The sequence below is a fragment of the Rhincodon typus genome, unplaced genomic scaffold (assembly GCF_021869965.1).
Source record: "Rhincodon typus isolate 14 unplaced genomic scaffold, sRhiTyp1.1 hic_rhity00000779, whole genome shotgun sequence".
NCBI classification, from domain to species: Eukaryota; Metazoa; Chordata; class Chondrichthyes; order Orectolobiformes; family Rhincodontidae; genus Rhincodon; species Rhincodon typus.
In genome coordinates, this window is record NW_025966417.1 from 6,914 (window position 1) to 32,428 (window position 25,515).

At 42.9% G+C, this 25,515-nt stretch overlaps 1 protein-coding gene across 1 annotated transcript; it reads left to right on the forward strand.

The window, feature by feature from the left end:
* Positions 1–2,487: 2,487 nt before the first annotated feature.
* LOC109918701 (myocyte-specific enhancer factor 2C-like) lies at positions 2,488–17,372 on the forward strand (the record flags this gene model as incomplete). The annotated part of the gene is made up of 4 exons (XM_048592193.1): positions 2,488–2,657; positions 3,831–3,933; positions 7,812–7,962; positions 11,178–17,372. Coding segments are annotated over 4 exons (737 nt in total), but the record flags the coding sequence as incomplete, so codon positions are not given.
* Between the last annotated feature and the right edge of the window lie 8,143 nt (positions 17,373–25,515).

A 25,515-nucleotide genomic window follows, 5' to 3' on the forward strand; every position in this document is an offset into this window, starting at 1 on the left:
CTTGCAATTCGAAATGCTAACTCTGCTTTCTGTCCGCAGATGCTGCCTCACCTGCTGAGTTTTCCCAGCAATTTCATTTTACAGAGCGATATTGATAGGTTAAATAAGTGGGCAAAACGTTGGTAAATGGCGTATAATGTGGGGAAAATGTGAAGGTGTCCATTTCAGAAGGGAGAACAAAAGAATTGAGAAAAATTGCAGAAAGCTGCAACACAAAGGGACTTGGGGGTGACTTATGCATGAAACTCCAGAAGCTAGCACACAGGGGCAGCAGGTAATCAGGAAGGCTAATGGAATGTTGCCCCTTACTTCAAGGGAGTTGGACTATACGAGTGGCGAAGTCTTACTGCAATTGTACGAGGTGCTGGTGAGACTACCTCTGGAGTACTGTGAGCAGTTTTGGTCCCATTATTTTAAGGAAAGATATTTTGTTGGAGACGATTCGGAGAAGATTCACTCGGATGATCCCTGATTGGGAGGGATTGTCTTCTGAACAAAGGTTAAACAGGTTGGGACTCTACTCACTGGAGTTTGGAAGAATGAGAGGTGATCTCATTGAGACAATGGATTCTTAAGGGGCTGCATAGGGTAAATGCTGAGAGGATCTTTTCCCCCCATGGGAGAACCTAGGACCAGAGGGCATAGTCTCAGAATAAAGGGGTACCAATTTAAGACTGAGATGAGGAGGAATTTCCTTTCAGAGGGTTGTGAGTCTTTGCAATTCCTTGTCACAGAGAGCAGTAGGGTTAGTGTCCTTGTGTATATATTTAAAGCTGAAATAGATTCTTGATCAGTGGAAAATCAAGGGTTCCGTGGACATGATGATGTCAGATCAACCATGATCCAATTGAATGACAGAACAAGCTCCAGGGGCTGAATGGCCTACTCTTTTTCCTATTTGTTATGGCGTTAAGAGCAGATACCTGGAAGTGAGTTACAAACTGGAATCTAATTGAGGGGTACAGAGCATTTATATTTCGATGTCTACAGGAGTCGTTATGCAAGTATTTAAGGTACGGGGGTTTTCTGTGATGAGGCATGAGCAAATGGTGGTCATTTAACTATTTGTAACATTAGCAGAGGTGAGCTAATGTCTCAGCTTTGAAATTGCATCCCATTGCTGAAAATAAATCACCTTTTAACCACGTTGTCTAAACATATGTACATTCACAAGGCGAGGGTTCAGTTAACAGCCCAAGCCACTGTTTCACAGACTGGGGAGGCTTTAAGGCCGTGTTGTTACAGTCATGGAGTCGTACAGCACAGAAACAAACCCTTCCGTCAACCAGTCCATGCTGACCATAACCCCAAACTAAACTAATCCCACCCACCTGCGCTTGGCCCCTATCCCGCTTATTCTTATTCATGAGCTTATCCAAATGCCTTTTAAAAATTGTAGCTGTACCCACATCCACCACTTCATTCCACACAAACCACTCTGTGTTCTAAAAAGAAGTTTACCCCTCATGCCTTTTTTAAATCTTTCTCCTCTCCCCTCACAAAATGTGCCTCTAGTCTTGAAATCCCCATCCTAGGGAAAAGACACCTGCCATTCACTTTATCTTATACCCCTTATGATTTTATAAACCTCTATAAGGTCACCCTCCACCTCCTATGCTCCAATGGAGAAAAAAAAAGTCCCAGCATATCCAGCTTCTCGTTCTAACTCAAACCTTCCATTCCCGTGCTGGTAAATCTTTTCTGAACCCTCTCCAGCTTAACAATATCCTTCTTACAACAGGTTACTCAAAAGATTCATTTTTACTGAGATGGCAGTTTGTTCATGATGACAAGGGGAAACTAATTGTAAGGTTTTGGGGAAAAGTGCAGGGGGAGTGGGACTAATTTGATAACTCCTTCAAAGACCTGGCACAGGCACAATGGGATGAATGGCCAGCCTTTATGGTGTGTGATTCTGCAACAGCTTTCTTCAAACTTAGCTCCAGTGACCTTTCTGTCGTTTACAACTTGTGTCTGTCTTGCCTCCGAATTAGAAGGTTGCACGTTCAACAACTTCCAGTCCCAAGGGCTTCAGCACAATAATCCATGATCTTATTGAATGGCAGAGGAGGTCTGAATGGCCTACTGCTCCTCCTATTTTGTATGTTGATGTGTAAATTGTAAGGAGAAACTTCAAGAAGACGAAGAGAAGTAAAAATAGAGTTGGAGGGGTTGGGGCTTGCTGCTGGGAACCTCTGGAGTATACAGCTATCTGTCATGTGTGAAAAGGAATGGATTTGGAGGAACTCTGGGATCTCGGAGGGATCCAGCCACTACAGGGTTCTAATATCTAAGCTTGCTATTGGACCTAGCCTACTTCTCAATTCACCTTCTGTCTTCACCTAATATTTTCACCTTTTGTTCTTGCATCGCCATTGTGAGCCTTGGCCATTCACGGGTTCTAAAGATGACCCTGCAATGTAAATGTGGTCAGCCCGTGTTTCCTGTTTATTTATCACCGAATACGTTTTTTTTCTTGCTTGACAGGTGCTGGCTACTTGAATACCCACATCTCACCAGGGATGCTGGTCTCCCCTGGTAACCTTAACAGAACCATGGCAACAAGGTCCCCGACGCCTGTGAACCTTGGGCCTGACAACCGCAGAAGTGAAATGCACACAGTCTCAACTGGCTCCAGGAACATGGTTGCTTCACTGGTGAGAGTTTACTTTGGATTGGTTAGCCACTTGTTGCTACATTTCAAAGTTACAGAAATTATAGTCATACAGCACAGAAACAGGCCCTTCACCCCAACTCGTCCATGCTGACAAGGTTTCCTGAACTGAGCTACTCCCATTTGCCTGTGTTTGGCCAATATCCCTCCAAACCTTTCCTATCCATGAACCTATCCACACCCAAATGCCTTTTAACTGTTGTAATTGTACCCACCTCTACCACCTCTGCTGGCAGCTTGTTCCACTTATGCACCACCCTCTATGTGAAAAAGTTGCCCATCAGATCCTTTCCTTAAATCTTTCCTTTCTCACCTTAAATTTATGACCTCTAGTTTTGGACTCTTCTACTCTGGGGAAAAGACCTTGGCTATTCACCTTCTCTAGGCCCCTCATACAGTATTTTAAAAATCTCTAAAAGGTCACCCGTTAGGCTCCTACACTCTAGGGGAAATAAGTCCCAGCCTCTCCTTTATAACTCAAAGCGTTCAGTCTCGGTAGCATCCTTCACAATCTTTCTTTGCACCCTTTCCAGTTTAATAACATCCTTCCTATAGCAGAGCAACCAGAATTGTATACAGTACTCCAAATTTGGCCTTACTAATGTCCTGTACAGCTGTAACATGACGTCCCAACTCCTGTACTCAATGCTCTGACCGATGAAAGCAAGTGTGCCAAATGCTGCTTTCACCATCCTGTCTACTTGTGACACCATTTCAAGAAACTATGTACCTACACCCCTAGGTCTCTCTTTTCAACAACACTCTCCAGGGCTCTAACATTAACTGTGTGAGTCCTGTCCTGGGGAGTGTTGTTGATGAGGAAGAGAGAGCATTACACTGGATCTATTGCATGGTACACAGGCATAGAAACAAAACAGTCAGGCTGCATCCATGGAGAGAGAAACAGAGCCAACGTTTCAGTGTGATCACCTCTCTCCAGACTTGGTAAAAATGAGAAACTTAACAATTTACAAACAAAATGCAGAGTGGGGGAACAGTTAGTGATAGGGTGGAGGATAGCAGTTACATCTGACCTGGAAGCTTTTGATGTCAGATTTCAGAATATTTCTCTCTCGCTTGTGTAGAAAATAAATGTTGTGGCTTTTAAAGAATTTAATGTGCTAGTTTTAACTTTTATTAATAATTCTCTCACCAGAGAACGAATACATCAGCTCTACAGCCCACCTCACCGATGGTTACCATGGCAACTCCCAATCTACCTGGCCATGGATTAGGGAGTTACTCTTCTGCACTGACTGGTAGGTACATTTGCTGCACTTTTTGTTCATCCATGGGACGTGTGTGTCACTGGCTGGGTCAACATTTATTGCCTGTCCCTAGTTGCCCCTTGAGAAGGTGGTACTGAGCTGTTTCTTGAACTGATGTCGTCCATGTGATGCAACACAATGCTGATAGGAAGAGAATTGCAGGATGTTGGCCATGCAACACTGAAGGAATGGTAATATACTTCTAATGAATGTTGATTAAGTGTGCTTTTAGGCTATTCTTAGGATTATTTATTCCCTATATGCAGACAGTAAGGATGATTAATGAAACGCCTCTAAGCTTTAGCAGGTCACTTCTTCTGTCTGTAGATATTTTTAATCATGCTGTTCAGGGATCTTATGTCACACCTCTGGAGCAGGTAGGACTTGGATCTTGGCCTCCTGACCCCCAGAGGTAGGGACTGTGCCACTGTGCCACTGTGCCACACTGCCACACTGCCACACTAACTCTGTGCTGAGAGAGCAGAGGCTCTGTGATTTGATTGTCCAAGATCTACATTGAGATGACTGATCTCAGGTAGGACCAACAATAAGGTGCTAGAACTTTTTGGTAACAAATTTCTGAGTTAAACTGCTGACAGCACCCCTTGTGGGATCTTGTGTGAGAAAGGTAAGGAATGAGAGGGAGGAAACTAGAGGGAATGGCCCATTGTTTGTTCAGTTCAGTTAGCAGCATGCTGACCTCTGAGTCAGAATATTGAAAGCCCACTCCTTAACCTGAGGATGTATTCTGGGCTGATGTTCCCACTGGCAGCACCAAGACAGTGCTGCAGTATCAGAGGTACGGTCTTTCAGGCAAGTTGTTAAACCAAGGCCCCACCTATCTCCTCAGGTGAGCAGAAAAATATCGTGACACTTTTTAAACTAGAAGTAAGGGGGAAGTAAAGCTGCCTCAACACTATCCCTATCAAATGCTCCCAGGCATGTACAGCACAGAGACACAGAGTAAAGTTACTTCTATTGTTTTAAACTGAGAGTAATGCTCTTTTTAATCTTTTCAACTGAAAGCAAAGCTCCCTAGATACTGTCGCCATCAAATGGTCCCAGGACAGGGACAGCACCGGGATCAGATATGGAGTGCAGCTCCCTCTGTTCTTTTAAATTTAAAAGTAAATGGAAAGTAACAAAGCAAAAACAGAAGTTGCTGGAAAAGCTCAGCAGGTCTGGCAGCATCTGTGAAGAAAAGATCAGTTGGCGTTTCAGGTCCGGTGACCCTTCCTTGTAAACCTTTCTAGACACTGTCAAATCAAACACACCGTAGACAGAAACCGCACAGGGTTAGAAACGGAGTAAAGCTCTCTCTATACTGTACCCATCAAACACACCCAGGACAGAGGCAGCATGGGGTTAGATATAGACCAAAGCTTCCTCTACAATATACCCACAACTGAGCTCTAAATTGAGAATACTTGCCTCTGGGGCCGGTTGTATGATTGTTCTTACTTCATCACCGATCCATCCTGCCTCACTAGAAATGAGGCAGCCAATTTGGGCACGTCAAAATCCCACAAAAGTATAATCTGTCACATGTCCTAATTGTCGATTCATTCCAGCTTGTGTGTTCTTTAATAGTGTGAACCTTGTGCTAGGACCAAGGGTGAATGCATGAAAATCATCAGGTATTGGACCCTTACAGCCAGACCATAGCAAAAGCTTCTTCTTGTCATTCTCATCTGAAATAGAGCCTTCTGATGTGAATGTAATGTCGCTGTTGCTGCTCACACACTCATACTGGTCTATAATTAGCTTCCCAGAGACCAGAAAACACAGCTATAAGAGTTCCTTTGTGGCTACCTTTACTCTATGATGCTTTGAAACCTAGGTCTAAGAGGTGAGATTATTGTCTCCAGACTATAATGTTAACGACTGTTGGGTTCACTGTTAAGTGAATGATGTTCCTCGACTGATCAAGGATGGCTAGTTGCTTCTTGCTGCCACCTCGTGGTTGAATGTGGTTAAGGCAACAGATGCCCTTTGGAAAAGGAGTTCATCATACTATCCCTTGAACTTCCTCTGCCATTCAGTGAATCAGTATAAATCCTCAGCTTCTGCTGTACTTTCCCACGCCGTCCTGACATTCCTTGTTTCCATTCGTGTCCAGGAACCTATCAAACTTGATCTTGGACTCGCTCAAAGTCTAAGCATCTGCGACCCTCTGGGGTAGAGAATTTCAGACTGGGTGCTCTGAGTGAAAGGATTTTTTTTTCCCCATCACAAAATATAACAGGGGAAGGATGTCACTGAGTGACAGCAGGGTTTTCTGAAGGGGGAGGGTGAACAGCCTGATGTCAAAGTCCCATATTGGAACCAACGACATGGTCTTTAATCAAGAGAAATTAGGTCCTGTAAGCAGACGTTAGGGAGGAAATTGCAAGGCAGGACTTAAACGGTAGTAATCTGTGGACTATTCCCAGCGCCACGCGGTAGTGAGTACGGGAATAGAGAGAGAAAAGCACGGCTGAAGAGTTGGTGCAGGAGGGAGCCTGTAGATTCCTTGCAATGGGATCATTTCTGGGCGAGCTGGGAACTGTACAGGTTGGACAGGTTACCTCTGAACAGGAATGGGACCAACATCCTTATGAGGTGGTTTACTAAGCTGTTGGGGAAGATTTAATTTAGATTGGTCGGGAATGGGATCCAGACTAGTGGCTCAGAGGAGAGAGAAGCCAAGATGGAATTAGATGTTAAAACGCGAGTAAGTGAATCTGAAAGACTGAGGAAACATAGGCTAGATAAGAAAGAAGCTGGTTTCACAAGGCCTGAGGAATAAGACAGATGAGCTGAGAGCACAGTTAGACACAAAGGCGTACAAGATCATAGCTATGACTAAGACTTGGCTGAAGATGGGCAGGATTGACAGCTCAGCATTTCTGGTTATAGGGTATACAGATGAGATAGAGAGGGGTCTAGATGAGGAGGGGAACTGCAATATTGATCAAGAGGTCAGTTATACAATTAATGATATTATGGAAGGGTCATCAAATGGAGAAGTGGAAAAACATAAAAGGTGCAAACACTGACCCCAAAATAAAGGAGTTGCATCTATATAATGCCTTTCACAGCCCTAGATTTCACAGCCAATGAAGTATATTTTTCAATGCGGTCACTATTATAATCTGAGGACACGTGTTAGCTGATTTTTGCAAAGCAAGATCCCACTATGAAATAGTAGCTGGATCATCTGTTTGTTTTCTTGCTTGTTGAGCAATAAATATTGACAAGTCAGCATGAAGAGGTCCCTGATCTCAGAAACATAGAAACTAGGAGCAGGAGCAGGCCATTCGGCCCTTCGAGCCTGTTCCGCCATTCATTATGATCAGGGCTGATCCCTGTCTCAATCCTCAATTTTCTTTCAGTACTGGCCATTGGACCTTTTACATCCACCTGAAAGGGCAATAGGTATCTCTGGTAAACATGTCGTGTGAAAGCCGACACCTCAGACAGTGCAGCACTCCTTCAGTACCTGCACTGGGAGATGGGGGGGTGGCGTCAGCACCACTGTCTGTGGTGGATCTTGAACCTTTGGTATTCTCACTCAAATACAGGAGAAGCACTGACTGAACCTGGGCTGATACTGATTCAATTAATAGAATCTCATAATCAAGCAGGAGGTCATTCAGCCCTTTTTGTCTGTGCTAGCACTTTGACAGAGGCAGTCAATGAGTCCTATCCCTTTTCCCTTTCTCCATTGCTGTACACGTCTTTCTTTATCAAGTGTTTCCCTTTCAAAAGGTTCCTATTGAATCTCCTCCTCCAGACACGTTCCACCTTTTTGAAAGTTCTTCCGACCTTAACTTCATTCTTGTTTAATTAAATGTCACTTTTTTTTCCTGTTCCCTGTTAACCTGCAGGTTACACACTTAACGACAACGCCTCTGTCTCTGCGTACAACTCACCAGGTGGTACCCATCAGGAGCAGACTGCTATTTGGCCACTGCGGCAGCACCAACATCACCAGCCGCACCAGGCTGATCTTCAGTCTTCAGCACACTCCCATCTGGGGTAAGTCAGACACATCCTCTTGACTGCCTGTAGGCACGCAGCACTGTGTACATCCATGATCCAGAGGTGGACAGGTACCTGCCTGAGAACTTACTTCAAAAAGCCTGGTTTTGTAGCAGACAGCAACTAAACAAGTAATGGAGCATTGTGTTCAGTTCTGGGCACCTTATTTAGGGAAGGACATTAAAGCCCTGGAGACAGTTCAAAGGAGATTTACCAGAATGATATTAGGAATGAGGGATTCTAGAAAAAAGGAAAGGTTAGAGAAATTGGGCTTGTGCTTCTTGGAGCAGAGAAGATTAAAACGTGAACTTATTGAGGTGTTTAAAATTGTGAACGAATTTGACAGGGTAAAAAAGGATTTTCTGTTTCCACTAGTTGATATGTCATTAACTAGGGGTCACAATTTCAAGATTGTCCGCAAGGCAGCTATGAGTGAGATGAGGAGAAACTTGTTTACTTTGAGTAGTTAGGATTTGGAATGCGTGGCCTGGGAGAATGGCGGAGGCAGATTCTATGGGAGGTTTCAAAAGAGAGCTGGATATATATTTGAAAGGGATGAAGTTAGAGGGTATGGAGATGGACTAGAGAATGGGACTAGCTGGGTAGCTCTTTCAGGAGCTAGTGCAGACACAATGAGTCAAATGGCCTCCTTCTGTACTGTAAAATTCTATGATTGTTGGCTTATTCATAAGGAACCTCCACAAATTGTTACAAATACATATCATTATGAAATCTACAGTATCGGCTCCCAATAATATTTTTTTCATTTATTCACGGGATGTGGGCTTCACTGTCTGGGCCAGCATTAATTGCCCATTTCTACTTGCCCCATGCATTTATCTCCGTTGACCTTTTTAGAGGGTAAATTCTTCAGCAATTTGCATTGAAGGGTAGTTGCAGAACCCCAATTGTGTGTGTGTCCTGTGATGTTCAGGTGAGATTGCCAGGAGAATTGTCCTGAGCACCAGCTGAAGCTATAATCGCATTTTATCAGTTCCCAGACCTGGTAAATGCTACTTTGATTTTTAACATGAAACTATCAGGGCTTGAGTGAAAGCATTGTTACATTTACCTTCTGCTTTTGGCACCTCAATAAGGCTGAACTTGAAAATTGTGCATCGAACACATCTGACCCACCGATAATCACACTGCATTCACTATCATCACCTACAATCTGTGTGGTCATGGTCCTGTAACCCAGCACTTGCCAAGCCAGTCCCTGCTGTGACCCTATGCTCAGGCTTGAAAATCGTCATGACCCCTCAGTAAGAACTGAGGGGGTGGGGGTCTGTTACAGCAGGAGCACAGTTGTTATAACTCAGTCAGAACCTGATGAAAGACCTTGCTGCCTTGGAGCTAGCCCACCCCTCCTCTTCCCCCAGCTTTTCACTCATGACTATTTACTTGGGGACTTGGGGTCCCAACCCCCACTTTAAGCAGCTCAGCCTTTAAGGTTATAACTTAAAATCAGACAATCTAATAAACATAACTATGTTTAGCTTTCTGCGAAACTTGGAAAGTTATGTGTGATCAAGCATTAATATTAAGATGCTTTTCTGGTAGAAAGGAGAGCAGATCATTTTTGGTTAATTGTCCCAATTCCTCTCATGGTGACAGCTTGCAAAAGGTGCTTCACAATAGATATAAGCAGTAGGTAAGCTCTAGGCTGAGGCTGCAAACAAATAATGAGGACTATTACAACAACATCTAGAAAAGATTCATATTTTGGCTGTTTGAACAAGAGCTGAAAAGCTACAGAGATCTCGTTAAAAGTGTAACATTCGGTGTCTAAAAACTGGGGTCGACCTGGCTATAAGGGAAGGCAGTGGTGCAGTGTTATTGTGACTGGGCTGGTAATCCAGAAGGAAAACAAAAAACTGCAGAGGCTGGAAATCTGAAACAAAAGCAGAAATTGCTGGAGAAGCTCAGAAGGTCTGGCAGCATTTGTGAAGAGAGAAACAGATTTGACACATTGAGTCCAGTGACCCTTCTTCAGAACTTCTTTCTCCAACGATTTGTGTTTTTGTTAGTAATCCACAAAACTCAGCCGCAAATGTTCTGGGGATATGGGTTCGAGTCCCACCGAGGGCAGAGGATGACATTTAAATTTGATAAAGAAAATTTGGAATTTAAATGGTTTTATTTTACAGTTCATTAAAATAAATTTAATACTTATATATTAAATAGCTGGAATTTAAAAGATAGCTTAATTACGACTGTGTAAACACTGTTGCTTGCTGTAAAAACCTGGGTCACTAATGTCCTTCAGGAAGGAAAACTGCCATCCTTACCTGGTCTGGCCTACAAGTGTGGGGATTTAAAGACTAGGGGTCATGTTTTGAAAGTGAGAAGAGAAAGATTTTAAAAAGATATGAGGGGCAGTTTTTTTTTACATAGTGGTTCGTGTGTGGAATGAACTTCCAGAGAAAGGCACAGTCAGTGTTTAAAAGACATTTAGATAAGTACACGAATAAGAAACGTTTGGAGGGATATGGGCCAAGTGCAAGCAGATGGGACTAGTTTAGTTTGGGATTATGGTCGGCGTGGACTGGTTGGACCAAAGGGTCTGTTTCCGTGCTTTATGACTCTAAGTGACTTCAGGCCCTGAACATTGCATTGGTGCACATCTGTGCTCTGAACTGGTCGAGTTAGCCATTCAACGCATGGGCAATAAATGCTGGCCTTGCTAGCGATGCCCAGATCCCATTAACTGTTTAAAAAAAAAAAAAATTGTGGATGATAAATGTCACAGAGCGGCTGACGTGCGGGGATAGGGATGACAGATGAGCAAGTTATTGTGAACACAGGTCTCCCGTCAGGAGAAGCTACAACCAGCACCAGCAGTCACATTGACTAGGCGTGTATCCCCTTGAGTAGCGAAGATTTAAGATGTTTAAAGAAGTGAATAGGGTCAATAGAGAGAAATTATTTCCCGTGAGAAGGGTTCTCAGAACAAGACGAGAGCTGTAATGAGAGCCAGGCCTTTCAAAAACAGACCCACACAAGTGTTCTAGAAATCTGAAACCCTCTACCCCAAAGGTTGTTGGAGCTCAATAGAAATATCAAAACTTAGGAGATTAATCCCCTCCCAGATAAAATTGTATAAATGGGGTTATGGAAGTAAGAATGAGTGGATAGAGTTAACTTGTATGTCAACCACACCCTAATCTTTCTTCGCCTTTCTCTCTCTCTCTCTTTCTCAACCCTAATAGGGTTATTGGTAACTCTCACCTGAGCCAAAGCTCCAACCTGGCCTTGCCCACCTTTCAAGCAGTGAGCGTCAAATCGGAACGCGCCTCCCCCCACAGCGATGCCGGAGGTGGAGGGGGTGGGGGCAGTGCCAGTGGAATGTTCCAGCACCACGAGGGACGCTTGGGGCTTAGTGGGCTGGATAGCCCCTGTGAGGAGCCCAAGGATTACGCCAAGGGTTACCAGTGCCCCATTGTGTTGACCAGGCCTCCAGCCAGAGACGAGGACAGCCTCGGGGCCAAGCGAATGCGCCTTGTGGACAGCTGGCAGAGATGACTTCCTGTGGTTACGCCATTTTAATGAGAAACTGATGGAGGCAGCTCCTGGATCTCGCTTTTGTATTTTGTTTTTTGCAGTTATTCCTGCGCTCTTAATCACAGGGGCCAGGAATTAATTCATGTTGAATCTGTTAACCCTTTGAGAACCACTTGTCACCTTGTTTGGGGGCGGGGGGGAAGAGGAACAGGAAAAGAGGCTTGTTCCTCCCCTCCCCCTCCCCTGCTTCTCTCTCCCCAGAAGCCAGGCTGGTTTGAGGCCTTCACTCAGGCTTCTGTCATTGTGTGTCTACAGGTTGTTTTGTTTTAAATTCCTTCTCCTGCTCTTCCTCTTTCAGTTCTGCAGAAACCCTGGGTAGATGTGTGCTCTGCGCCTTCCTCCTGTTTGTGTGGTGATTCCCATTTGCCCCATGAAAAGTCCTGAGCTCAGTTCCTGCCTGAAGGAGGACGGGAGACCCAGACAGGACAGGATAGGGCAAGCACTGAGTGTGCGCAGTTAGCCTGGATGCTGGGCGCCCTGCTATGTGCAACCGAAGTGGTCACCCCTCACCTGTATAATGGCAGGCTGCTCGGCTCTAAGTGGCATCACAGTCATGCACACTCCTTTTTCCTTCTGTCATGGGATATGGGTGTCACTGGCTGGCCAGCATTTATTGCCCATCCCTAGTTGCCCTTGAGAAGGTGGTGGTGAGCTGCCTCCTTGAACCACTACAGCCCATGTGCTGTAGGTTGACCCACAATGCCTTTTTAGGGAGGGAATTCCAGGATTTTGACCCAGAGAGACTGAAAAAATGTTAATATATTTCCACATCAGGATGGTGAGTAGTTCAGAGTGAAACTTGAATGTGGTATTGTATGTGCTGCCCTTATCCTGTTGGATGGTAAAAGGTAATGGGGTTTGGAAGGTGCTGTTGGAGGAACTTTGGTCAATGAATTGTTTCTGCACTTTCACTGATCTCTATCCACATACGTACAGTGGATAGTGAACAATAATCTGGAGCAAGGACATAGGCTCAAAGCTTCCATTCTTTGCCCTGTAAAGTTGTGAGGTGGAAGGTAGTGTCCCAGCTAACAGTATGTGGATTATTGCGTTCAGAAATCATGGCTGGAAAGGATGCATTTTTATCACCAAACAATGTAAGTCACCCACAGCCCAGCAAAGATCAGGAAGTTATTTTTGCCTGCCTCACATTGGCTTGTTTTGTACCAAGGGAAAGCATTAACCTGGGCAAGATTGACGGTGCTATGGTGTCTGGCTGTTTAGAGAGGAGTTGAGGGGAGACAAGGAAATGCAATTGAACGTAGATGCCATTGAATGGATGTTGTCCATTCCTAACAAATCATTGTCAATCCTTCACCCAGCAGACATGTCTCCTATTGACAAGGGAAGGTAGGGATTAATTGAACCAAGTTACTGGGTGGGAATCCTAATGGATTTGGGGCTTTGTACCTGTTTTGATATTGTTCCTCACTGACTTCAACGGAGAGTCAAATTGGGTAGGATGTGAAAACACTGTTACAGTTGATCCTGTCAGGCCATGTGGATTAAAATGGCCTTTGGTTAGATATAAATATGGCGTGTTCTGTCATTTGTTACATAATAAGGGGTTGGCTTGCTCAGTTGGCTAAACTGCTGGTTAGTGATGCCAACAACATCAGTTCAGTTCCTGCAGCAGCTGAGGTCACCACGAAGGACTCTCCTTCTTGACCTCTCCCCTCGCCTGAGGTGTGGTGACCCTCAGGTTGAACCACCACCCATCATCTCTCTCTAATGAGAGAGCAATCCTATGGTCTAGTAGGACTATAGCAACTCTATTAATCACAGATTGGAAATGGATTTATTAATCACAGATTGGAAATGGACTTCTGTACGTGCCAGGTATCTTAAAATAGAACACAATGACCCAGCTCCATGTTTCCCAGCTTTTCCTGAGTTGCAGTGGGAATGTATCACAGGTTCTCCATGCTCCTGAATATTTGGGTCTTGAAGGGTTAAAATGCCCCTGGTTTCAAATGGGAGACCGTTCCTTTGTTAAATATTGTTCTGTTTTATATTTTAAAAGTGAAGTTTTTTCGCAGTGCGAATAGATTTGTGTCACTTTTTTCTCTGTTGTGTGAGACCTATTTAAAGGTGGGGATTTGGGGTTAAAGGGAAAGTACGTGGCAAACCATGCACTCTGTGCATTCAGAGAGTGCATGCCTGTGTTACTGTTTTGTCACCAGAATGTATTTGTACAAGTGACACAATGCCTTTCTTTAACATGTTTGTGCTCTGTAAACACAAGGCAGCTTATCAGATATAGTTAAGAACAATTCCCTTCATCTCCCCTTTCTCTACTCTTACCTCCCTTGTCCCTCCACTCCCTTCTTTTCCACTCTCCTTCCTCCCCCTCATCTCTCATTTTACTTCCTTTCTCTCTCTGTCTCCTGTTCCTACCTTTTCCCTCTCTTCCCTTTTTCTCCCCCTAACTCCCCTCTGCTCCCTAATAATTAAGAGACAGTTCCTCATCAAGAGCCAGTGCCAATGGTATAAGTGAGAAAGTAATGACTCAGTGAAGCTTACCCTTAGAAATTCTCATCGGTTAACATAAGCATCAAACATGTATTTGTTAGAGGGAAAGTCAGTTTGTTACCAATGACTTGGTACCTTTTAATTGGTAAGGGTTTCAGTTAATTTTTCCAGAATATAAGAAAACTTTAGTAGTCAGACCTTGATTCCCTTTCCCATGATCCCATACTACTGTATCAAACCCATCTTAAAGCTATCTTCAGGACAGCATTGAACATAGATGAAAGTCTTTTGATCTCAGAAAAATAGGATGTTCGTAACTTCACTGAATTGTCCAGCTCTGAATTGGAGATGACATTGGTCAAGGGAAACCATATATTGAAATAAACTGAACAAAAAATTGGCCATTATTGCTGAAAGTTACAGGGCTCTGAGAGACTTCAGTACTTATCATTTTATTTATAATGGGAGTTACTTGAGATATGCTGCAAACTCTGAGCATTGAATTTCAATCTTATTTTTTATATTTGAAGCCTGTCTAAAAGAGCACACTTCTTTTATTTATCTGCAATGTCCTTCATCTGCATTTGGTGTCATCTCAGTCCCTTGATGTTGTTCGTGCTGTCATTCCCTGATAAAATTGATCCATTGGGAAGCTCTCCTAGAACCTTCCCCCATCTTTGGACAATGTGCAAGAGCAAGTTTATGGCCATAGTCAATCTCTCTGTTTGATTTCCAAACTCTCTGTTGCTCCCTCCATCGTTGCTTTTCCAATCAATGATCCTTAAACCTTCCTCTCTTTTTCCTCCTCAGCTCCAAATCTCCTGCCATACCCAGTCTTCCCCTTCTCTGAACCCTCACTGATGAGACAAAGACTCATCATGAAGTCACAGAATCAAATCCTTCTTCAAAACAGTAATGCCTTACATATCTCCCAGTTTTCCTCTCATCTGTCCATAGACTCGCAAGCTTGCAGTCATCTAACCATTGTTCTTGGTTTGCTTCATCTTGACCTATGTGCTACTCGTTAATAAATTGAACCAGGAATTCATGAGAATCTTCTTTACCCCAGACAGTGGCAAGAATGTGGAACTTGCTCTCACAAATAGAGGTGAATAGCATTAGGTGATCGCTTAATTAAACATGAGCGAGAAAGGAATAGGATGTGGGTTGGGTTAAATGAAGAGAGGGTTCGTGCAGATCATCAACACCAGAATGGACTGGTTGGTCCAAATGGCCAGTTTCAGTACCATGAATGCTTCTGAATCTTATTGGTGCCCTACCATTGAGAATCTTCACCCTGGATTCCCAATTTTGAAAATTAAACATTGTGAAAACCATAAATCGATTGTAATGAAAGAAATCCTCAGATTTGGTTCCTGTAATTGAGGGCTGACTTGCCTGAAGAGAGAAACTGTAGATTCTTGATCCTGATGATTAGTCCACAGGGGAAGAGTGCAATAAGACACAGGTTGCAACACAGCATTGGGTGCGATGGATCCTTGATTGTGACAGAGATTGATTGTAATAAAGCTTTGGTTGCAAGGGAAAGTGAAGCAGTTGGTGCAACAAGGCACTGATGGATTGTGATGGGACATGAGCCCAATGCCATTCCAAGGACACTGATTGTGAAGGAGCTTCAGTATGGTAGGAAGGGTTATGTCCTACAGAAGTTGTTACAGGTGATTTCCCAGTCAGTGGGAAGGAGCAACAGGCATTTTCCCTGCAATGAAGTATACATGTTGCCTGTGCCACTGATTGGAACATATTGTTAGGCTATGAGAGATGTCAAAGTAAACAGGGGCTGGCTGGAGGTTTAGTCAGACATATACCTGGAGATTTAATCGTATGGTCTTTCAACACCAAACATCCCACCCAGTTCTGAGGAAGGGTCACTGGACCCGAAACGTTAACTCTGTTTTCTCCTCCACGGATGCTGCCAGACCTGCTGAGCTTTTCCAGCAACTTTGTTTTTGTCCCACCCAGTTACGTAGTCTTGTTTTTCAACTCCAATTTTTTATTACTAATGAACAAGCATTTTTAAAAATTGTGTGTTTTTATATTACTGTATTTATTTTAGTTCCTGCTGTAATTAAGCTTCCAGGTTTTGCTCGCAGTAGTGTCCAGGAGATTGTCCTCTTATTCCTGGTGATTCCAGGCCAATCCTGGAGAGTTGGCATCAGCTGATACATTATGACACATGCAACTCTGTAATAGTTGATGACCATCAGCCTGCACCAGCCTTTAATGGATTGAAGGGTTAGGACACATCCCAGCACAATACAGAGCCATCCCAGGGAGTGTTTGATTGGTTTGGTTGAACGTGAGACAGGTCACTATCCTCACAGCCATGAGTTGTCTTTAATTTCTAGAATAAAGCCCAACTAATTAGGTCTTGTTTTTAAAGCTACAATGAGTAGCTGTCACTCCTACTGGTCTAAACTTGCCACCTTTTGGGGCGAAGTGGGTTGTCATTATGTGACATCATTTACAAGATCCTTTCAGATGTCACAAGCATTGATCCATTTTATCACAGACAGACATCCATTCTGCTCTCTCTCTCTCTCCCTCTCTTTCTCTCTTTGTTTTACAGTGCGCAGTGACTTGGTTTAGCCAACACTACCTAGTAACTCGAGCTTACAAGCTTGGTGGGGGAGCAGGGGGCACAGGGAGGGAGTAGTGCTACAGGTTGGTGGGGAGAGTGTCAGGCACAAGGAGAGAATGTGTGACGGTTCTGGGGGACAGGATGACGGACCGTGAAGAGAGGTTGTCTCCTCGGTGCTTAATGTGTGATGGGCTGTGGGAGAACAGAGCAAAAGATGTTGCACTAAAAATTGGGGACCATGCAACATTTGAATGTACACAACATGGGAGAGTGAGGTGTATCTATGCTGGAAATGAGAGGATCGGAGAATCACGAATGTAATTCCGAGGTGATGACCAGTGCTCAGAGAGGGTTAATGGACTGGGGTCTTTTTTTTTCAGTTTACTAACAACCATTAATTTAAAAGGAAAGAAATTGATGCAGAGGAGTCTGTATTACTCATCCTTCACTCCGCCAATAATTTGAATGAAGCAACGGTCTCTCAGGGGTTCTCTCCACACTCAGTGAAGTTGGTTATTCTGCCTGTCCAAAGTTGTGTTCTTTGCTGATGTGCCATTTAAGAATGTTCCAGATCTTACTAGAAATCTCTGCATAATTGGCTTTAGAGATTTCATTTGAATATTGCAGTGTCATCTTTCTTTTCCAACCCTCGACCCGCACAATGGGCTTGTACATAAAGATGGAGGTGAAATTCTCCAGGGAAAAGTGCTGTTGTCTTTTATTAAGTTAACTTAAAAACAAATAAAAGTTCTTATAATTCTTCAACGTATCCCATTGTCATCCTTGAAGCAAAACTGGGCGAGATGGTGGGGGTGGGTGGGAATGGATCACAGAGCCTGACACTTGCAACAAAAGCATAAAACTGCTGGCAATGTTTAAGGAACTTAATTAGCGCCTGGTGAGTGAATCCCAGAATCCCTACAGTGCAGATATAGGTCATTCGGCCCATTGAGTCTGCACCAACCCTCAAAAGCATCCCACCTTATCCCTGTCCGAGTCCTTTTAACCCTCAGCTTCCTGATGGCAAGAGGACAGGTTTGAGTTGGTCACCAATGCCATGCATTCACCTTGAGAACGACAACTGGCATTTATATAGTGTGCTTAACATAGTCAAAACACCATAAGCCAGTTCTACATCATTTGATAAACCTTTGATGCAGCACAACATGGTGAGATATTAAGGTAGATCCTTTTATTCTTTCTTGGGATGTGGGCATTGCTGGCAAGATCAGTATTAGCCCATCCCTATTTGCCCCTTGAACCAAATTAACTGCTAGGCCATTTCAAAGGCAGCAAAGCATCAACTATATGGCTACAGATCTGGAGTCAGGTGTAGGCCAGACTGGGTAAGTACAGCAGATGTCCTTTCCTAAAGGGTCTGAGTGAGCCAGTTAGGTTTTTATAACAATTATTCCTGATGACAAGAGTGTTCACAAATTGGGGACCCATCCTGTATTGGCCTCGGAGTGGGTAGAAGATAGGTTTACAAGAATTATATCTGAATTTCAGAGGTTAAGTTTGGAAGAGCAATTGTATAAATTAGGCTTGTTTCTTCTAGACTTTGAAGGGTTAAGGAATGATCTGCTTGAAGTCTTCAAGATATTAACAGGAAAAGACAGGGTAAATAAACTAAACTATGTCCACTGATTGGGGATTAGGGAGTATAGTCTGAGAATTAAGGCCAGGCCAAGGAAGAGAGATGTTAGGAAACACTTCTACACACAAAGGTTTGTAGATGTTTGTAATCTTCCACAGATGGCAGTGGATGCAGAACAGTTGTAATTTTAAATCTGGGATAGATAAATTGTTATTATTTAAGGTGTTAAAGAATATGGGCGAAAGGCAGGTAAATAGCTTTAGGCCACAGATCAGACACAATCTGATTGAATGGTGGAATAGGCTTGAGGGGCTGAATGGCCTAATTCTGTTTATCTATGTCTTACAGTCACTGGATGAAGTTTTTTTTTATTACATGCAAGATAGACTTGCATTTTGACATCTTTTACTGTTTCAGGATGTACTGAAACATCTTACAGGTGATGAAGTATGGTTGGATGTTTAGGTGCCATTTCAGTATAGTAGATGTGGCAATTGATTTGTCCACAGTAAACTGCAATGTGATGGTGATTGGATAATCTGCTTTATTGGGTGATGATCTTGCTTGATGATCACATATACTCCAGCAAATGGGGAAATCCTCCCCTGCACCTTCATTTCTAGGATCTGACAGGGAGTTGATAGAACACTTAGCTGAAAGATGGCACCTCCAATATTGCAGCACTTCCTCAGCGCTGCACCCTGAAAGCCTATAGTCTGTGCCAAGCCTTTGGAGTGGAACCTGAAGTTATAGCTTTCAGACTCCTAGGCAAGAATGTCAGCCAAAGCTGTCCCTCTGAGTGGTGTCAATGTGTCATACTCACTCACTCACTCACGCTGACTGACCTTTTGATTAATCAGGGACGCTGGGCTATGGTATCTTTAATAATATCTATGAGATGTGAACACCACAAAGTTGTGAATTTGAAAGTAATACATCTGAAACCAAACCGAGTCATCCATAATCTACAGAGATGAAAAACTATCCACTCTTTCTCCCATTTACATTTGGGTGGCATTCCTCTAGGAGCATTTCATTCACAAAGCAGCACCTGGGAATGGACCATTTCAGGTGTCATTGACATCTTTCACACCAGTGGCTTTCCATTTACCCACTACAACCAATTTTGAGGCTTTAACATTGTCATGACTGCTCAGTGAGAACTGAAAATGATGGGTATGGTCGGGCTGAGGATCTGTTAAAGAGGGAGAACAGCTGCTTTAACTCAGTGAGAGCTCCATGGCAGTGTCTGTGCCTCAGAGCCTGTGACCGCAAAATTCTAGTTCACTATCCCACTTGGGATCTGCATTTTGGGAAACCCCATCTTACACATTCCTGGTTTTAGTTGTGACACCATTGGCAAGTGTGCCTCGGGTGACCTGTGGCAGTCCTTCCCATCTTGCTACACTTCGCCTCCTTTAAGGCTCCAGACCTTAACCTTCTGGTCAAAAAGGAGTATGATGGTACTGTTGTGGCAATGGCACTGCAGTAATATTCTCAAGGCCCAGTCCTGGGGACATGGGTTCGATTCCCATCATGGCAGCTGGTGGACCTTTTAAAGATATCAATTACTAAATTTGGATTATAAAACTAGTCTCAGTAATGAACCATTAAACTGCCTTTAATTGTTATAAAAACCTAACTGGCTCACTCAGGCCCTTTAGGAAAGGACATCTGCTGTACTTACCCAGTCTGGCCTACACCTGACTCCAGATCTGTAGCCATATAGTTGATGCTTTGCTGCCTTTGAAATGGCCTAGCAGTTAATTTGGTTCAAGGGGCAAATAGGGATGGGCTAATACTGATCTTGCCAGCAATGCCCACATCCCAAGAAAGAATAAAAGGATCTACCTTAATATCTCACCATGTTGTGCTGCATCAAAGGTTTATCAAATGATGTAGAACTGGCCTATGGTGTTTTGACTATGTCAAGCACACTATATAAATGCCAGTTGTCGTTCTCAAGGTGAATGCATGGCATTGGTGACCAACTCAAACCTGTCCTCTTGCCATCAGGAAGCTGAGGGTTAAAAGGACTCGGACAGGGATAAGGTGGGATGCTTTTTGGAGGGTTGGTGCAGACTCAATGGGCCGAATGACCTATATCTGCACTGTAGGGATTCTGGGATTCACTCACCAGGCGCTAATTAAGCTTAATTTCAAAACACTTACAAACACTCATACTTACGAATGCAATTCCATTTTAAAGATCCGACATACGGCCATTTCCTGTACTCACGAGCGGCCACTTTACGGTATCCTGCATTCTGTTCCGACTTGCCTACAAATCGACTTGCAAACAGACTCAGGAACAGAACTTATTTGCAATCTGGAGACTGTCTGTATAACCCTCATAACGTGCGGTGCCCAGAATAGTCCACAGTACTCCAAGTGGGGTCTAACCTTCCCTTGCACAGAAATTCCCAATAATAGTAAAAGGCCCTGGTGAAAGGCCACCGACTTGAAACGTTAACCAATTCCTCCTTCCAAGAAGCTGCCACATCCGGCTCTGCATTTTCTATTTCTATTTAGTTGCAGATTTCTAGCAAACTTCAGGTCTGTCCCAGTACTGGGGAATGATTGCAATGTGTTTATGACACCACTAGATGTCCTTACACACCATCATTCATATCTCACTTTGGTGAAGCTGCTTTTCAATACATTGAGTTAGTCTTTCGTTCAAAAGAGTTAGGGCTCGAAATCAACACCTTCCGAAATTAAAATTTGCTGAAATTAACATTTTCTGAAATGAACACTACCTGAATTTAATGTATCCTGGAACTCCTGGATAAGTTGACAAAGACCTGATACCTCAAAAACAATACTTCTGTCCTGATTATTCAAAACATTGTCTAACTTTTTAGCTGACCTCTCGAATTTGAGTGCAGGTGCTGGTTAGTGGTATCACTGAGCTGGTAATCCATGAATTCAGGGTGCATGGGTTCAAATCCCACTGGGAGAGATGGAGCAATTTGAATTCAGTAAAAACCTGGCCTAATGCTGATTACATGACCTCTGTCAGCTGTTGTTAAAACCCCAATTTGTTCATTAATGTCCTTTTTTTTCTCATTCATTCACAGGCTGAGGGTATTGCTGACTAGGCCAGCATTTATTGCCCATCCTAACTGGCCCAGAGGGCAGTTAACAGTCAGTCACATTGCTGTGGGTCTGTAGACCAGATGAGTTTCCTTCCTTAGGGGGCATTAGTGAACAAGATGGGATTTTCCAACAATCAACAATGGATTTTAATTCCAGACTTTTTTTTAATTGAATTCAAATTCCAATATCTGCCCAGGTGGGATTTGAACCCTGGTCCCAAGGACATTGCAAAGGTCTTTGGATTAGAACAAAGAACAAAGAAAATTACAGCACAGGAACAGGCCCTTCGGCCCTCCAAGCCTGCGCTGATCCAGATCCTCTATCTAAACCTGTTGCCTATTTTCCAAGGATCTGTATCCCTCTGCTCCCTGCCCATTCATGTATCTGTCTAGATACATCTTAAATGATGTTATCGTGTCCCCCTCTACCACCTCGTTCCAGGCACCCACCACCCTCTGCATAAAGAACTTTCCACGCATATCTCCCTTAAACTTTTCCCCTCTCACCTTGAAATCGTGACCCCTAGTAATTGAGTCCCCCACTCTGGGAAAAAGCTTCTTGCTATCCACCCTGTCTATACCTCTCATGATTTTGTAGACCTCAATCAGGTTCCCCCTCAACCTCCATCTTTCTAATGTAAATAATCCTAATCTACTCAACCTCTCTTCATAGCTAGTGCCCTCCATACCAGTCTAGTGATGATACCACTAGTTATCACCTCCCCTTTAGGGAAGGAAATCTGTCATCTTTACCTGTCCTGGCTTACAGGTGACTCCAGACCTCACAGCAACCTCGTAGAATCTTAACCGCCCTCTCGCCAATGAGGGGTGGGCAATAAATGATGGCCAAACCTATGCTGCCCACATCCCATGAATCATTTTCCAAAAACAAAGCTTCTCGCGTCTCTGTCATCTTTGTGCTACCGGCACGCCCCTGATTTAATGTTATTGATGCAAGGAACATTGATTCAATTGCTAGCCGAACCAACTGGGCAATCTTTCAAAGGCGTCTCCCAAGGCTGGTAGTTGCTGCCATGGTGAGTTGGGCAAGTTAACATACTTCTTAAAATAACAAATAAAGAAGGAAAGAAAATATATGACACAGAGGAGACCATTTGGCTCATCATGTGCATGCGAGCTGAAGAAGAACTATTCAGCTTATCCCACTTGCCAGTTGACCTCCATATGCAGAGCCAAAACATTTTGAAATGTGATGTTGGTTCTACCACCCGTTCACCCAATGGATTCAAACCCCACCTCAACTCCCTGCTAATCTTCCACTAGTCACTTTAAATCTATCCCCTACCATTCCCATTTTGCCCCTGGTTACTATCCTCTCTGCCAGTGGAAATATGATTCTTTATCACTGTATCCAGGCCCTCTTAATTGTATATAACTTAACTTCAAATTGTTCCAAAGAAAACAATCCAGCTTTTCCAACTATCCTTCATATTGTTCTCTGTTCCTTGTAGCATCTTCTGAAATCCTCTCTTTACTCTTTCAAGTGCAATGACATCCCTCCTGTAATGCAGTGACCATAACTGTATGCATTGCTCTAATTGTAGTCTAAATAACATTTCTTAACAGTCTAGCTTCTTGTTCTTATATTCTATGCATTAGCTAAAAAAAAGGAACTGTGCACCTTTTAACCGCTTTATCCATCTGCCTGGTTACCTTCAGGAATTGTTCCTTCTGTTCCTCTGCAGTTCTTACAAGAAGAGGCAAGAATTTTGGGTGGCAGGTATCTGGTATACAATGGAGGCTAGAGGATTGCCCTGCTATTCTAGTCCCATTGCTCCATGAGTCATAACTTCAACTAAAAATACAATTTTCCAGCTACCAAGATGGTCAATTAAATACCTTATCTAAATCAGGTATCAAAACAAAAGATGTATCGAATAGATTTCTTAGTACACACAATTGTTGGTTTATTATAAAAAAAACTTATTTAATTAAGATACAATTATTGGTTGACATACACAATCAGGAAATGCAACCTTAGAGTCATAGAGTCATACAGCACGGAAACATACCCTTCAGTCCAACCAGTCCATCCCGAACATAATCCCAAACTCAACTAGTCCCACTGCCTGCCTGCTCCTGGCCCATACCCCTCTGAACCTTTCCTATTCATGTACTTATCCAAATGTATTTTAAATATTGTAACTGTACCCACATCCCCCACTTCCTCAGGAAGTTCATTCCACATGTGAACTACTCTCAGTGTAAAAAATTTGCCGCTCATGTCTTTTTTAAACCTCTCTCCTCTCACCTTAAAAAATGTCTTGAAATTCCCCCATCCAAGGGAAGAATCCTGATTTGTTTCTTAGATACAGTCAGTTATGCTATAATGTGTGTTCCAGCAACGTGAATTGGGTATAACTTGATTGATGAATAGGGGAATGCTATTTCTAAAACGCGAACTTGTGTTGGCTATAACACGATTCCATCAGCACATGGAGGAGTATGCATCGACATCACATAATTGTTTCACAGGCTTTGTCGTGAAGTGCTTTCTATGAGAGGTACAGTACAATCTCATCCCCCATTAAGTTATCTTGATATTTTTTTAAGGTAAAGTGTTAAATTTACTTTTATTTCATTATTAGATATGAATTAAACATTTATTCAAATTGTGCTATCCTCTGTGTTAGGCTTTTAAGTGATTTTTGGACAATTTTGAATGTGTTTTTTTCTCGCGGTCTGCCCCCAACCCCACTTTTCCCATAAGCTCCCGTTATTTCTATAGCAATTTTCTATAATGCGAAGTTGCACACAAATGCAACTAATTGTGTTGTAGCAGAACTGAATGTAATTCTTTGAAAAGACCAAATAAGTTTAACCCTCAACTCAACAAAAGGATTTTAATTTCAGAAATAAGAGAGATCAGCTGGGCTGCTTGTTCTTGTAACCTTTCCCTCAACTTAGCTTGTTTTTACCAGGCTTCCATCCAACTGAACAAGGTGATGCAAGTACTTCTTCAAGCCAGCCACAGAACAAAATAGCCCCAGAAAGTATCTGCAGCAAATCAAGCAGTTATCATCAGTCACGTGATCTGCGGGCAGCCTTGGTAAATTACTGCTCGTTTCCATAGAGAACTTTCAATGACTTATTTTTAAAGAAACTTTTCCAAATATTACACAAAATGTAAGTCCTCCAAGCAATAATAAATACAAAGTGTCTTTGCAACACTGTTCAAGTTTAGAGCCAAGAATGCACTTTTGTTTTCTAAAGCTGTTGCATTAACTGTTTCAATAATAGTGTTACTGACAAACTAAATTCATGTAGTATACTTAAAGTAGTAAAACATTTCAACTTGCTTCACAGGTCCCATTACCAGGCAAAGTGACAGCAAACCATGTAAGAGATAATAAAGCAGATAGCCACAAGTTTGGTCCAAGAGGTGAACGTTTGGGTTTAGAGATGGAATTCCAGAGCTTAGGACCCAGATTGCTAAAAGCACAAATCTAACGCTGAAGTGATTAAAATCAGGGATGTGAAGGGGAACAGAATTAGTAAGTCTTTGGGGTGTGGACAAGGTTACAAAGTTAGGAAGGGCTGAAGCCATGGAGCAATTTCAATGTATCTTGAGAATTTTAAGTAGAGATGCTACTGGAACAGAAACCAACGTTAATCAGTGAGGGCAGGGGTTCATTCAGGTTATGAGCAGTGAAGCTTTGAATTGTTTTAAGTTTACGGAGGTTATTCTCAGTAGAACAATGCGTTATGAAGGCTGAACCAAATAGGAGACAGCAGAGTCAGATTTTGGCTCTCCCTGAAGTTAATCATTCTCAGCAAAAGTCACAATAAAAATAGAAACAATTTGGGATGGGAAGGTACCAATCAGCCTTTTCCTTTATTACTTATTCTGAAAGCATATAAAGATTGGTCTTAAAATAAAATGTCAGCTAGGTCACTGCAGATAAAGAATAGAGGAAATCTTTCTGCATTTACCATCTGAAAGTTTAGACATGGCAGAATCGGTCTGGTTTTTGTACAATCTGTTCTTAATTCTGACTTGTGTAACTCAAATTGTCTGATTACTCTATTTTTATCTCTAGGTTCTTACTGTCCAGTGTTATTTGGATTTGCTCAATTTTAATTACTGGAAAATTGAATTTGGTTCAGTGCAATGAACAGTATATAATGAGGAGTGCGTTGGATCTGTTTGTCTCTGTCTGTCTATCTCTTGTTTCTCTTTTTCTCATTCTCTCTCT